This window comes from Grus americana, chromosome 10 (genome assembly GCF_028858705.1).
Source record: "Grus americana isolate bGruAme1 chromosome 10, bGruAme1.mat, whole genome shotgun sequence".
In the NCBI taxonomy this organism is placed as follows: Eukaryota; Metazoa; Chordata; class Aves; order Gruiformes; family Gruidae; genus Grus; species Grus americana.
Genome location: NC_072861.1, coordinates 23,514,818 through 23,530,448, shown reverse-complemented (window position 1 = coordinate 23,530,448; position 15,631 = coordinate 23,514,818). Strand labels below are relative to the sequence as shown.

At 39.6% G+C, this 15,631-nt stretch overlaps 1 protein-coding gene across 6 annotated transcripts in view; it reads left to right on the top strand.

Annotated features, from left to right (window-relative positions):
• UACA (uveal autoantigen with coiled-coil domains and ankyrin repeats) overlaps positions 1–15,631 on the top strand; it is a 40,014-nt gene that overhangs the window by 23,585 nt on the left and 798 nt on the right. For 3 of the 6 annotated variants that reach the window (XM_054837393.1, XM_054837392.1, XM_054837391.1), the window contains 7 exons: positions 290–388; positions 591–627; positions 1,546–1,598; positions 2,935–5,622; positions 6,249–6,401; positions 7,325–7,390; positions 8,116–9,963. In XM_054837393.1, coding sequence (XP_054693368.1) covers positions 290–388; positions 591–627; positions 1,546–1,598; positions 2,935–5,622; positions 6,249–6,401; positions 7,325–7,390; positions 8,116–8,187 — 3,168 coding nt within the window. In that variant the 3' untranslated portion in view covers positions 8,188–9,963. The other 3 variants (XR_008578694.1, XR_008578696.1, XR_008578695.1) reach the window with 2 other exon arrangements.

The following is a 15,631-nucleotide window of genomic DNA, read 5'->3' as shown; positions in this document are numbered from 1 at the left end:
CAGACTTGATATTATATCTCTTTAGTGACTTTCAGTAACGCAAAACTAATAAATGCAAATAAATTAAACAATAGCAAATTATGTTGGTGCATATTCCCTTGACTCATTCTTCATGATTCCTCTTGCAGAGGAACAGCATTGTGGAAGAACTTCAGAATCAAAAACTTAGGGATTCTTCAAGTGCTGATCTTGGTTGAAGTTCTTTCTAAACTTTTTTAAAAGTTGCTTGAGACCTTATAAATCTGGCTGTTCTTGTGGCTTTGGCTATTTGGCACTCTTTCTCTTTCAGAAAGATGAGTTGAAGAAAATCCTAACTACCAAGGAAAAACAACAAGAAGAAAGCTTAAGAACTATTGAAGCACTTAAAGCTAAACTCAAATATTATGAAGTACGTTAATTGACTTAAAATGTAATACAGCAATTGATATTTACAATAGTAAATACTTAAGCAATTTTAAGTTGTTGAAAGCTTTAAATGGTTGTCTCATTGTAAAAGCTTTCCCTGCCCTTTAATCCCTTGCTTAACGTATAGTGAAAACTTGAAAGGAATTTTCGGCTTTATTTTTGTGTTTCTTGCTGTTTGCTTTTAGGTTGACTTTGTAGGATCTGGAAGTAACTTTGGTAATAGTAAGTATATTTAATTCTTAAAACTTAACTGTGCCTGATGCAGTGTTAGAGTACATAGACAAAGGGTGTGTTTTCTGTCACCTCTTCCTTTTGTTGGTCGTAACTATAGCCAAGCATAATACGTGTGTCCTCGCTTCGCACCTCAGGACAGTGTCGCTGGCCTTGGTTGTGTTTGTACCCTAGTGCCAGCGCACTCTTGATCAGTCTTGCTTACAAGTGACTTGTCTGGTGCAATGTGCCCTGTAACTCTGCAACGTTTTCTAATAACGTGAAAAACAAGCTGAGCAAGATTTGTGCTCCAAATAGAGTCTTGCCCTTTCCATTCTTCATCTTAACACTCATGTCCAGCTCGTGTCAAGAAAACTCTGGTCATTGTGAAAGCTTGAGTGTAGCCAAGTTTAAAAGTGACTTTAAACACAAGACCTCAGCCTGCACTTCTATTGGAAATGATCCCATTTCCAGAAACCAAAGTCTTTTGCACCCAACTTGGTTCCAGGCCTGTCTTGCACTTGTGTAACTTAAAATGTTACTTAAGCCGTCATGAGCCCTCATGAGAGCTGTTTGACTGCCTGTCAGGAAGGATCATGTATTGGAGTGCAAGAGGATGCTTTTCCCTGGTGTGTTCATGTGCAGACATGCAGCCAGCAGCTCAAGGTGGCTTTCATCACTGTTTAGCAGAACAACACCTAGCCTGGCATAGTAGGGGAATTTTTTTTTCCTTAGTAGGACTTTGTCCAGACTTCCTATGTGACTTAATTAAGGAGAAGTTGTTTTAACACCAAGTACTTAAACACCAGCCTGCAGCCTAGCGCAGTCCCATTGAGCAGAATAAAATTAGGAAGGAAAACCATAGTTCTTGTGATTTATGTATTACTGTTTTTAAATGGAGACTAAATGCTGTTTGCTCTGAAAATCTAGGAAAAGAAGATCTATTACTTAAGCAAGGCCAAGTGTTTGCTGTGGAATCACAGGTAATAAATATTTTGCCACTTGAGAGAATTCTAAGATAGTTACACTTGGGAAAGCTAAATATACTTATAAATGTACATACATTAAACATTTCTGAATACATTTTCAGTAATACTTGCTTTGCTATGTTTATTTTTAACTGCTGGTGCCCTCTAGAGTTACGTATGTGACATAGCGTTAAATGCTGAGAAACTCTTGGATGCTGAATGGTCTGAAAACAACCAACAAACTACTGGATCAACAGTCACAGTGTAAAGTGCAATTGGGTTTTCATCTCCATAATTCTTTTCTACTTTAAATCCAGCTAAAATTCAGGGGACTCTGTTTTCCTGCCAGCTATACAATAACTTCTGATGGCTAGCTACCTTTTGAAGCCAGGAGTCAGTTAGAAATAAGGTCCACCTGACCCTTAGTGAGTCATATCCCACAGGGATTCATCCTAACTGACAAGATGTTCTGATGCTTGAGTATTTCAGCAGTAATGCTTCCAGCAGAGAGTGGTGGCTAGAAATAAATCTGTACATCCTAGGCTTTCTTGCTGGATTTCACTGATACATCTATCTTGTATGTTCTGCTGGTAACACAGAAAAATCCAGTCTCTTCTGCCATGTTTTACACAAGGTTATCCCAATGGTCTTAGGAAAAAGACAGGTGGGAGGTAGGCACAAAAAGCCAACTGACCAGCTGAAAAAGCCCAAACCGTGTCCCACGCAGGAATTGAGTGGCTTCAAGCTGGTCCTGCCCAGAAGCTGCATGAGATGTTGGAGCAAGCCTGTGCCACGGGGTAGCTGTCACGGCTGGTAGTGAAGCGAAGCTTGATAGTGAAGATCACATGGCAGGAGGGCAAAACTGTTGTTTTTCTTTGAGATGTCCTTTACTGCACGGGAAACTAAATGACTGTTTTCCTCAGTCTTTTCAAAGAGAAGGTTCTGTTAACTGTGACATACGCTGTTCTGTTTGCTTTTAAAATTATTTTCACGTGCTTGAGGGATGGGGGAAATCTCTTAATTTATTAAACTTCTAGCAGATGAGTGATTAAATATGAATAACAAGGGAAATGAATATACTATACCTGCACTTTGATGTTAGTAGGATCTGATGATTGGGAAACAGTAATGTAGAGCTATATTCAAGGTTTTTATTGTTAAAAGCTGAAATACATGTGTTCTGTAATCTGAGCAAAAATAGATTAGTGTGTTTCGAAGGAGGAAAAAAAAATCTCAAACTTGATGCTAATATCGACATAGGTTTAAGACAGTGATGTATATGACAAGTCATACGTATATGACTTGTCAAACTTGTAAACAGGTATCCATTTTTGTTCCGATTTGTCTTCAGTCTAGGTCAATGCTGAGACCCCTGGAGCTCTCCCTGCCTAACCAGTCATCCAGTTCCGAGAAGGAAGCTTTAAAGAAAGAACTTGACAATGTGAGGACCTGCTATGGTGCAGCAAAAGAAGAAATCGGCAAACTGCAGAGAGAACTTTCTCACAAGGTATCTGAATGCAAAGCTTTGGCATCCGAGTGCGAAAGAACCAAGGCGGAATCTGATGGACAGATAAAACAACTGGAAGATGCTTTAAAAGATGTGCAGAAAAGGATGTTTGACTCTGAAGGCAAAGTTAAGCAAATGCAGACCCACTTTCTTGCTCTGAAAGATCACCTGACTAATGAAGCTGCGTTGGGAAACAGTAAGCTAACAGAGGAGCTGAAAGATCAGTTGAAAGAAATGAAAACAAAGTATGAAGGAGCCTCTGCTGAAGTGGGAAAACTAAGGAACCATATTAAGCAGAATGAATTGCTGGTGGCGGAATTTAAGAGAGATGAAGGAAGGCTAGTGGAAGAGAATAAAAGGTTGCAGAAGGAACTTGTTAAGTTGGAGATGGAACGAGATAAAAGGGGAAGAAATGTCATGGAGTTAGAAGGGCAGCTCAAAGAAACAGCAGCAAAGTTAGCCCACTCTGTAACTTCAGAGAAATTTGAAAACATGAAGAGTTTGTTGTCAAATGAAGTGAATGAGAAAGCAAGGAAGTTAGCAGAGATGGAAGGAGAACGCGACAAACTGCAGGCAGAGATTCTGCTTTTAAAGAGGGAATCCGAGAGTCAGAAAGCAAAACTAGCTCAGCATGTAAAGCCAGAAGACCACGAACAAATGAGGAGTGGGTTTGAGCAAAAAAATGAGGAACTTGAGAAGACAATTTCTGAACTATCACAGAAGAATCAGACTCTGCAGATGGAACTCGAAACATTGCAGATTGATAACAAAATGCTTAAGCAGCAAATCCAAATGCTAAAAACTGAAATAAAAAGCCAGAATGTGCCTTTAAAAATTCACGAAGAATTGAAGAAAACAAATGATCTGGCTGTTAGTGACCTGACCAAAAAGCTTTTTGAAATAACAAAGAAATACAATGAAAGCAAAGCAGAAGCTGAAAAGTTGCTGGCAGAGAACAACCACCTAAGTGAGAATATCGGCCACTTCCAAGCTGTATACCTGTCTCCAGAGCAGCACAAAAAAGAAGTGGAAGCCTTAAAATCTAATGGTCTTGAGCTTGAAAAGCAGCTTGCTGAGCTTCAGAAAAAATACGATGATGAGCAAGCAAAAGCATGCAAACTAGTCTCAGAAAATGCAGTCATAAGAGAGACTCTCAGGGATCAGTATGTGTTGGCTACAACACATGAGGAGGTTAAAACAGTCTTGAATAACACACTAGAGAAGACTAACAGGGAGCTGTCGGATCTGAAGGAAAAAACTGAAGAGATAAAGCAAGAATTCCTGAGGGTAAATGAAGAAAACGGAACTTTGAAAAATAAGGTGAAACTCTTACAGAATCAATTACAAACTGAGTATATAAGTTTAAAAGATCATGAAAGTACAGTGACTGCTTTAAATAAAAGTATGCAAGAACTTCAGGAGAACAATGTTGCAATTATGGCTGAATATAAGAGGGGTCAAGAAGAAATTTTGCAGTTGCATGCAGAAATTGAAGCCCAAAAGAAGGAACTTGACACAATTCAAGAATGCATTAAGTCAAAATATGCCCCAGTTGCCTCCTTTGAAGACAGAAAGCAAAGCTTTGAAGCCACAGTAAAGGAATTAAAAGCACAGTTGCAGGAACAGATGCAGAAGTACAGAGAAAGCGAGGAGGAAAACAAGAAGTGCAGACAGGAGAATGAAAAGCTCAAAAATGGCATTTTGTCCATCCAAAATGACTTGCAGCAGAACTATATCCTTGCTGAGAAATCCCGTGAAATGGAAAAAATGTTTGCAAGCAAAATGGAGGAGTTGAATAAGCAGTTGAGGGAACTGCTGCAGAAATACACAGATGATAAAGAAAAAGATGAGCTGCAAGAGAGTACCAAGCAGCCCGTAACTCTGCAGGCTCAGCCCCTCTCAGTAGAACAAATTGAAGCCTTGAAGAAGGCTCTTGGTCACACGATAGAGGATCTAAAGGAAGCCCTCCGAAGTAAGAAGGAATGTTATGACCAAGAAACGCTAAAAGTAGGAGAACTACAGCAGGAATTGTCAGGTCTAAAAGAGTCTTCAATACCTTTGGTAGAATATACACAGATGAAGGAAATGCTAGAACAAGAAATTGTAGTGATCAAAACCAGCTTGAAAGAAAAGGAAGAAGAAAACCAAGTTAAAAATGAGGAGATCTTGAAGTTGCAGTCTGAGATTCAGCTTACTCAACAAGCTTTAACAGACCTGGAGAGTAAAGAAGTGATTGACATGTCAGAATACAAATCCATGAAAAGTGCTCTGGAGGCCCAGATTAATAGCATAGCTGAGAACTTGTCCAATATGAATAAAAAGTATGAGGAAGCATGTGAGGAGGCTTTGCAAGCTAAAAAGAGTGAGCTTTCTTTAAAGGATGAAAAGGAGTTGCTTCAGTTACGGAGTTGTAGTATTGAGCAAGAAATTAAAGACCAGAAAGAAAGGTGTGATAAATCATTGACAACAATTATTGACTTGCAGAAGAGAATACAGGAATCTGCAAAGCAGGTGGAAGCCAAGGATAACAAGGTAGGATGTCAGAGTTCGTTACCACTAAACTGAAAATGTCAGGAGCATTAACTAGATTTCAAATATAGCCACTGAAGTAGTCATGCATGACTGTGTATGGAGCGTTAGGTCCCCAGCGCTGGCCCATATATGTGCTCAGATGAAGTCCTGGTTTTGGTCGCGTTATACTACACTTTTGTAATTCCTCCGACGCTTTGGGCATCGTGTGTTTGCTGAGTTTCAGACTTTTGGGGTATAAACTCATTCTTTCATGGGAGCTGTATTCGTTTAGTATCTCTGGCTTGCCTTCTGACTGCTCGTTGTCCTCTTTAGAAATTAGACCCAGAATATCCCTATAGCATAAGTTGTTTCTGTTGCTGGCTGACCTCCAGGGTCTGTACCTCCACACCTCACAGACTTCAGTGCTGGGAAGCCGAATGTGAACCAGTGATAGCACGTCATAGAAATGAAGTCCTCTGTCTTTGTGAACTCTCTTGGCCATTGTGATGGCAAGCTGGGACAAAGACCCTTCAATGCTTTCTGAGCTTCATCAGACTTAAAAAAAAAAAAGTTAAAGAATATTAGTTTTCAGTAGGTGAGGCATCCTTAAATGATGGTTTTGTGTGCTTTTTTTTTTTTTTTGAAAGATAACAGAGCTGCTTAATGATGTAGAGCGGTTAAAACAAGCTCTTAATGGCTTGTCTCAGCTTACGTACACCTCCGGGATTCCTTCAAAGAGGCAGAACCAGCAGGTTGAAATGCTCCAGAACCAAGTGAAAACACTACAACAGCAGCTAGCTGTAAGTAATCACGCAGGGTGTTGTCTGAAACGCAGTAGCATTGCTTACAGATTCTTGTGTAAAGGAGGTCACAGGAACACTGAGGCTGGTTGTAGGCTTAGACCTCAAAAGTAGAGTATTCACAAATTAATATTTGTTCCCTGACTGCTTGCTTCTCTGTAAACTTGTCTGCTTCCTTGTGTACGTTAGAGTGCAACATTTGGGAACTTCCCAGATAAAGAGGAGACAAACCATTTAGAGAATTCGTGCTTACGAGATACACTGCTGTATTTCATGTCAAGACTGTATGCAAGTTCCATGTTAATATTTTCTTGCAAAAAACCCACCAGGCATGTATATTCTCACTTTGAGAGAAGGCGAGGTGGTCCTTTCTTAATGGATTTGACTTTTGTGTTCCCTTGTCTGGAAACATTGTGAAGTGTATTGCTTATCATTAAGTACTGACAGTAAAGGGGAACACTTTATGATAAGTGCTGTGATTTTGTGCACAAACACATTTGTGGCCCGTGTGACTTCAATAAAGCTTAAAAGTAAAGCTATGTATGTGAGCAAAGTCAGATATTTGTAAGTCTGTACAAAAGTAGGATACATCTTTAATATTTGCAAGGTTGACCCTTGTAATGCAAAGCATTCTTAAATTGGGTGGTTCTAAATAGATAGCTGATGCTATTGATGAAACAGTTTTTAATCTTAGCACCAGGGCCGGCACACTAGATCAGCCTGTCTCTGATAGCCTTTCAGCAAAATTGCTTTGCTACAAGTAAGCAATAAAAAAGTGAAGCAGTGACTTTTTTTTTCTTGATTAACAGAGTGGATATAGCTAACTCTAACCTTGAAAACACAACAAACCAAGTTGGAAATAGGCAAGAGTAGATGTTAAAAATGTGATGACTTCACCTCCTCTTCCTCTTTCCTCTTCATAGGATGCGAAAAGGCAGCATCAAGAGGTAGTTTCGGTTTATCGGATGCATCTTCTTAGTGCTGTACAGGTATGATCATTCCAAGTTCAGATTTGTTTTACTCTGTCATCTCAGCATAGGGGTTCTTGACATGTTTCTAACTGCTGTACTGGAAGACCTTAAATAAACTTGAAACTAGCATTAAGTACCTGTTTTCATGTTGAGAGTTTTAATTTAGAATGGACTGATACAACAAAAAAGCAAACAATAATCTCATTGTGCTGTTGTCTTGCTACCACTTGTCTATGTGTAAGTACGTATAGCAATAACCTGCTCTGAAGGGTGATGGTGTCTGCTGATGTGAGCATGTTACTAATTCTGCATCACCCCAGGTAACACTGGAAAGAAGTTGAGTCGAAGTTGGAAACTTAATGCTGACTTATCCAGTGGCTCTCACTGAACAAAGAGCTGATCAAATAAGTCAAGTCTAATGACTGGAGATACTTAAGCATGCAGAAGAGGGACCGTTACTACAGCAGCAGGCTGTGGAGTGAGGATAGGAATAGTAATTTTTTCCCACATCATATTTTAGTAAAGGAAACTGCTGTGTTGGAGAGGCAGACCCCTCCTTCCCTCATGAGAAAGAAATAACAAGATTCCTAAAGTATTTCAGATTTTCCCAGAGTGGTGAAAATACAGCAATGAGTTAAGACTTTTGGGTAATTTTGAGGAATTTCCTGATATTAGCAATGGATGTTTGGCACTTTATGGGATTTTTTAAATTTTTCTTTTAACTAAGTGTTTGCTTGCTCTAGGGTCACATGGATGAAGATGTCCAAGCTGCTTTACTACAGATCATTCGAATGAGACAGGGACTTGTTTGCTGACGGGCTTAGTGCCATTGCTGTTGAAGGCTGCTGCATCTTGTACGAGTGCTGTGATTACGGTAGTGATAACCTTCATGAGATTTATATAATTATGATAATATAGCTACAATTAGAATCTCCAAATATGAAACAATTTACAAAGTTGAAATATTTTCTTCTCGTAAAAAAGTAAAATAGGGTGACACTTCATTAGATTAATAAAAGATGTAGAAGGTCTTTTAAAATTGGTATACAAGCTGACTGTCAAAATGATGACATAGTAGTTAAATAATTTTAATGTCTGATTGACCACTTACTAAAGCGAGGTCTATACCCAGAAACTCCAGTTTATCCTATAACTTGAACTCTCATGGTATGGTTAAAAATAAACTGTATTCAAATGAGCTTGGCTAAGTATTGTAGCTGTGTATCTCCTTTAGCGATTAAGAGAAAGTGGCTATTTTGTCACATGAGCTGATCAAGACATACTACAACATGCATAGTAAGTCAGCTGCAAAGGTAGATGAAAGGTATTTAGGTATATGTTGTAACTTGGCTGGCCAAGTTACAGATTTATTTAAATATAAGCTTAAGAAGTAGTGCCTTTGCTTTTTGCAAGACTTAAAAATCAGGTTTTCCATCAAAACACTAACTTTTATGTTTGCCTCCCCCAAGACTTTTCATGAATGCTTTGTAATATTGATTACTGTAGGCTAAAAAGTTGGGACTGGAGTGTCATGGTTTGTAGAGCAGCGTTTTGATCTAAATGCAATAGTCCTGCTTCTATATAATTTCATTCTTCGTTAGCCCTAAGATGGGTGCAGACTGAGCAGCTCATTAAGCTGTACACTAGATAATTCAGGTATTGGATTTTCAAACACTATCTCATGGAAGCTTAAGGTATTTTCCTCTTAGCTGTAAATTATGTACTATAACCTTATTTATGGAGAAAGATGCAAAGGATTAATGAAATGAGAATTTTTATTTGCTTGGAATCCACCTATTAAACAAAACAGGGCTTTGTTTTTAATGGAAGGATGATGTTCCCATAAGTAAGTTTTATGAAAGAAGATATGAAATTCGGGACTATTCAAAGAAGTGATTGAAGAATGAGCCTGATAACATATGTGGCCGTTTTAATAGAGCTAAACGTTGTAAGAGCTCTCAGTAGCCATGTTAACTTCACTCTACTTAGTTGAAAGCATTTGCTTGTAACTAGTAAGTAGGAATCTGGCACTCTGATGCAGAGAAGACAAACTTCCTTTTCCACGTTCCTGAAAAATAAGGACCTAAGTCAGAGTGCTGAGTTCTCCGCTTTGCGTTAACTGGGCTTCCCGACAAGCTGTACCTCACAGGCTTTTAGATCTTTTATTTTTTAGTAGTATTATGTTTGTTTCCTTTTTTGTTCCTTTTTGGGCAGACTCTTGTTATGGAATTGAAGAGACAACTGCCACAGAGAAGGATACAGACATAGGGATGAATGTGTAGGGCAGTTTTTATTATATAAATACACTAATATATTTTACTAAATATGTGTCTGTAGTTAAACAGATCTACTGCTGCTTTCCTTTAATTCCTTAGAGGACTATTACAGAAAACATCTCAGTACATATACGTTACTTTTTAGCCAAATTCTTTTATGATTGCATTACTTGAAACTCTTATTAGAGAGGATTTGTTTTGATATACTAACTCTGGCATATTTTGATATTGTATGTTTCCTTATTGAGGGAGTTCTTATGTATGTTTTTCTAAATTCTCCCATATTACATTATCAATAAAATGTTTTCTTCTTTTTTTTATTGTAGTGGTCAATTCTGTAAAAGGTAAAGAAATGCAAATAGTTTGGCAAAGTAGTCTGGGTAGTGAAGGATATTGAACCTGCTTGAACGCTCTCACGTACCAGGTAACATGTGGTTTTAGAGGTCTGCTGGGATTGTGGGGTTTTTCTGTTTCCAGAGTTTATGGTTGGTAAAATTTTGGTGACTGGTGGAGACTCAAAGCTCCTACGAGTTAGTTCTGCAGAGTAAATCGACTCTGGCCACTTCTACACCAAACAGGGTCAGCCATTAGGTTTGGGGGTGAGCTGGTGAAGTTTTACTACCGCTTTTAATGAAGGCGTATTCACTTAATAGTTTACACTGCTACCTGACTTCGTGCTAAGCAATCTTTAAAGAATAATTTCTTGGCATTACCCAAGTCCGTCCATTCAGTGTGACAAAGCAAAGGGCTCTCTAATTTCACCATTAGCTTAATTTTTGGTTCTTTGGATTATCTCGTCCAGCCAGTGGGACATGAAAATGAGTTAAGGTTGTGAAGTTGTTAGGGTATGAACAGTGTAAGTGAAGCTTTACTGTATGTAAAGAATGACTGGAACAATGGCTTCTTCCTTGGATCTTTGCAGGAGTTGTTTGTATTCAGAGTTAGTAAGCAGAAGCTCTCTTCGGGGTTCTTGTGAATCTCTAATTTGACTGTGGGAAAAGTGTATGAGTATGTATACATTTGAGGTGTTTTCCTGAAGGGAAACTGGCACTTAGGTAGAACTGTTTCAAGATTCGATATGTCTAAACCTTCCCTCTGCCAGTAGATATGTTCTGTCAACTTTACTGAGTCAGCTAATCTACAGTGTATTGTGAAGTGCTTTTCACTGATAATTTTGATAGCTTTATATATTCTCAGGTGTTCTATGTGGGTATTTTGATCTCCAACCATGTTTTTTCTGCACAGTGAGACTAATTATTTAAAAGCTTTTTCAATTCTGTTTACATCCTCTTTTATTTTTAGTAGACAAAGTAATTTCTTTCTGCTAGAGTATTTTACTTCTGCCATCTTTGTTTTAAGGGAGGGAAGATTAACATGCCACTTAAACACCAGCCTGAAACATCTTCAAAAGCAAGCTGCTAGCTGAAAAAACTCACTGTTATTCCACTCCTTGACCTGTACCAGAGCAGATACCTGGAAACGCTGAGGTTGTACACTTTAAGTTCTTACGGTGTTGAGACTTGATTGTTGTAACTGCTGTTCCAGTGTAGATGTGAGGCTTTTCGTTATGTTGCATGACTTCAAGATCACTTTTGCAGCTTCAACCCAATGTCATGTTACTTGAAGCATGAATACAATTACTGGCTTCATCCCTTGCAGGACATACTGTTTTTTAAAGGAATAATTAAAATTACCATTTTTCTAAGGCAAATTCACAAATTGATAGCTGGGGTTGGTAAGTTGTGTGAGTGTTTTAGGTTTTTTTTCCTATTTTTAAAAATGTTTCCTTAACACTTCTCTGTATCCCCTGCTAATATGATACTAAAAAGGAGATAATTAAGCTGAGAAGTTGCTACTTGTCAGGGGGGGTTTGGAGGGAAACCCACCTAGCCCAATTGCACATCTTCTGCAGTAACATTTGAGTTGCACATCAGAACGTGGCTGCTTCATGGAGGAGCAGTGCCACGGAGCTTTTGCCAGCCTGGGGTCAATAGGCAGTTGTGGAGTTTTTACTGCGGTTACTTTGCCCTTTGTACAACACTTCTTAACAGCAGGATTGTATTTGGGAAGGTCCTGCCTGAACTTTCCAGTACTTACCTGGGAAGGAAGTCGTACTTTAGAAATAAATGCAAAATAAAGAATGCCATAAGAATGAGAAACTAATCTGAATTTCCTTGAGAACACTGTAATTCAGTATTTCATGTAATAACATGTTAGCTCAGACTTTGTTACCTCGGTATTGGTGATACTATAAAATCATAGCATGCAAGAAAGAAAGCTTAATGTTTTGAGTTTTAATAGGTGTGGATTGTTTAAATACTGTGCAAATGGGGATGTCTCCAGGCTCAAGTGGAATGAACAAGTTCCTTGGCAGTGCTGTATATATTGGTTTGGGGTTTTTTGGCTCAATTGGCTCATGACGGTGAGGGTAAAATTTGGACTGTGTCTGTTTATCAGTGAAGTTCCCATGGTGATCTGTGTGTTTGTAACATCGAACTTGAGGTATCACCTGCCTAGGGAAGGAAGCTTTCAGTGTTAATGCATTCATGGACAAACATCGCTGATAAATGGAAGGAGGAAATGGGAGGTCACAAAAATGTCAGATGTAAATGAAATACATCTGAGAGGTTTGAGGGGTGCTTCACAAAGGCATTCTGTGATCTGTTCCATGAAACAGCAAAGCAATGTTAATAAGGTAATGCAGCTTATAATTGATTGTTGGCAGAATGTTCCTGTTATGCAATAGCACTTTTGAAGTGAGTATGTGACTTCTTTTTGTTTTGAGTAGATGACTTGGAAATATGTCTGAATCCTGGAAAGTTTATAGAGATTACTGCTTTTTTTAATCTGATGCTTGTATTGCTCTGCCAACTCAGAAAATTAACTTTTAATAGAAAAAACATACATATAATTCAGTCACAGCTATTAGATCAGATGGATTTTACATTAAGTGAAAAAGATGTTGAGCATTTAAGGGCCATTAAACGTTGAAGCTTTTTATTGTTGGACTTGTAGCCTTCAAGCCAGCACTCCACTGTGAAGAATATTTATTTTTACATTTGCAAAGCATGCTAGATGATGGGAAGGGAATACATTTTAAAGGAAAATAGGACATGAAAATGTGATGTTTTTCCACTTTGTGAACAGCTAGTTTTATTTCATAATAATTAGTTTTACACTTCATTAAATGTTGGGGTTTTTGCTTATATGCTCTTAGAATACAGTGGAGAAGACTTTAAAAATTCTCAGCAGGGTATCAAGTTAGAGTCTTATATCTAACGGGGGTATTTCAAAGTGAGACAGGAACTTTCTAGAGGTCCCTCATATCTTGAGGGTCAGGTGTAGTATAAGAATTATTTTGGGTGCAAAGACACTTCCAGCTGGTGTATTGCAATACTGCTTTCTGGAGTTCAGGTCTTGTAAGATCTTGACAAACTTACAAATGATGAGTGTAGATCAGGTGAAGTTGTAGTGTGAGCTGGTCACAATGGACTTGGACAAGTGACTCTGTCTTTAAGCAGCTCAATGGGTAGGAATACTTGTACTTGTGCCTTTAGTTTTAAAAACAAACAAAAAAACCTAACCAAAACCAAACAACAAACCAAACCCCCAAAAGTTGTCTATGAACATCATGGCTATGAGAAGGAATACATCTGCATGGTCAGAAGATGACCCTAACTTGCAAATTCCTCTGAAAGGAATAGTGAAGGATTCTTTGAGGGAAGCAAGGATAGGAGAGGTCAAGTAGGTGATGGTTTTTCTCAATGAGAAATTCACTTGGAGCAAGTAGGAAGAGAAACTTGGGGGGTGGGGGGAAGGTGTCAGTTGTGGGATACCAGGATAAAACTCCTTCCAGAATATGAAAATGTCTCAAGCTTCAGGGAAACAGCCAAAGCTGGTATGGTGTTTTGTTTTTTTTTTTTTTTTCTTGTGTGTATAGGAGGCCAAGGACTTAAAAGGAGTACTTGCTGCAAGCAAGAATAATGGACAGGTTTTTAAAAGAAATGGGTTGAGAAATACCCATTAAGTATTTATGGACCTGACTTGAAATTACAAAGCTGAATATGTTCCAGCTGGTGAGCTGTTACAGGAACGTACTGGAAACAGCAGAATGGGTGGTGAGGTATGATATTAAAGCTGCCAGTGCATGGCCTAAAATCAGAGAGAGCAGTGTCCTCTAGGCTTGAAAGCTACAGCAAGGAGAGAGCTGACTGTGAGTGAGCTCCTGTGAGTTACATCCCATTTCGAAAAGCTTTAATTTTAGCTCAAGAATGAATTAAAAGGCAGCAGGCCTTTCCTGCTCTGACTGCTGCTGTGCAGTCCTAGCTGAGGTGAACCTACAGAGATGCTGATTTCTGTTGGTAGTGGTTGGACCAGGAGATAACAAGAGACCTGTCAAGTTGTGTTTAAGAAGGTGGCACCCTACATCTCCTGGAGCAGGACGCAGCGTCAGCTTGTCTAGTGGGAAAATGCAACGTTGCTACTAGTGTGGTAAGGCTGGAAGAACATGGAAATTCTCGGTCCTCAATTTCTTTCAGTAAGACAGGGAAGTACATACACTTTTGCCTTTTATATTTCAAATCTGAAGTGAAAATTACTCCGGAATATCTGCTTCTGCTCAGAGGAGGATGCTGAAATGATATATGCATGAGTACTTCTTAATGCTAGTACGACACGTGTTGTAAACAGCTACAGAACAAGTCAGTCTGCATCATGCTGTGTGCTTGGTTGAGGCAGAAAGCTGGCAAGCTTAATTACTTGGAGATGTGTTCTTGACTGGCTGTGCTGCCTGATGAGGCGCTGAGCTCCCCTCTCCAACAGCGGCAGTTCTGCAGAGCACAGATTGCCCCACGCCTGCCCCGCTTGCAGCAGCGTCTGCGTTTATCGTGCCTTCAAACGGGTGAGGCGCTTGAAGGGCAGATTACGGTTTGAGATAGAGCACGGAGCAAGCGTGCTGATGGAGCTGCTTTCTGATCTTCTAGGCTCCCACAGAAGCCATGGGTGTAGAACAACAATTCCTGCTGGATGGGCAGGAGACTTCAGGCTTTTGCAGTGGATTGCAAGGGGAAGTGTTTGGCTGCAGAAGTGCAAATTTAAAATGTAGGCGATAGGTGCGAGATCTTTAAATGCTGATCTTACAGGAGCTAGGAATTCCAGCAGGGACTGCAGTAGGGACTGGATTCTCAAATGGTGATATTCATGTTGTCTTCTGCCTGGAAGAAAATGACCTTGTCTCCTTTTAGGAATCCTGGACTGTTGGCAGCTTGCTCTGATCTGAAGCTCAACAGAGTTGTCAAATTCCTGTAAATCAGAATAAGACAACTGTGTGTACGCATCTCTGTTCTTAAGTCTGACACTCTCAAGCTGTTGGTGGTTTTTCTGGAGGTGCTGTGTTGATATCTTCCACACATAGAAGGAGTGGGTGTGATGCACTTGGAAAACATGGGACCTCTGGTCTTAATGCATATTTTTGTATGAGAAATGTGAGGCGGAAGTATGGTAACCCTATTCCAGCCTCGGGCAGTTAAGTCTCTCACATCCTACTGTTGCTAAAAGGTAAAGAAAATCAGCGGGCATTTAAGTAGTGACACACGGAGTTCTTTGCTAAAAAGCAAAAACCTACAGGAGGTTTGGGTGGAGGGGGAGCAGGGTCTGGAAAAAAAGGTAACAAGGTTCTCCTAGGGTTTCCGATTTACCTGGGGAGAGTGAGGGAAGCACAAGAATACATTAATTTGGGCAGCTTTGAAGAATCCTGGCAGTCGTCTGCTATTTTTTTTCTCTCTTCTGAATGAGGGTATAAATAGAGCTGAGAGAGGAGGCTACAGGTGCACCGGAGAGGGCTCTTGAGAATCCTGGTTGTTCCCCGGTGTACCCCCAGGGAGAGGGCTGCTGATGGGAAGGACAGACAATTGCTTACCCTCCAAGAGGGTCCTTAAGGATGGAGGAAGACTTTGTGGTCAGCAATGCAGGGGTGGCCCTTCCC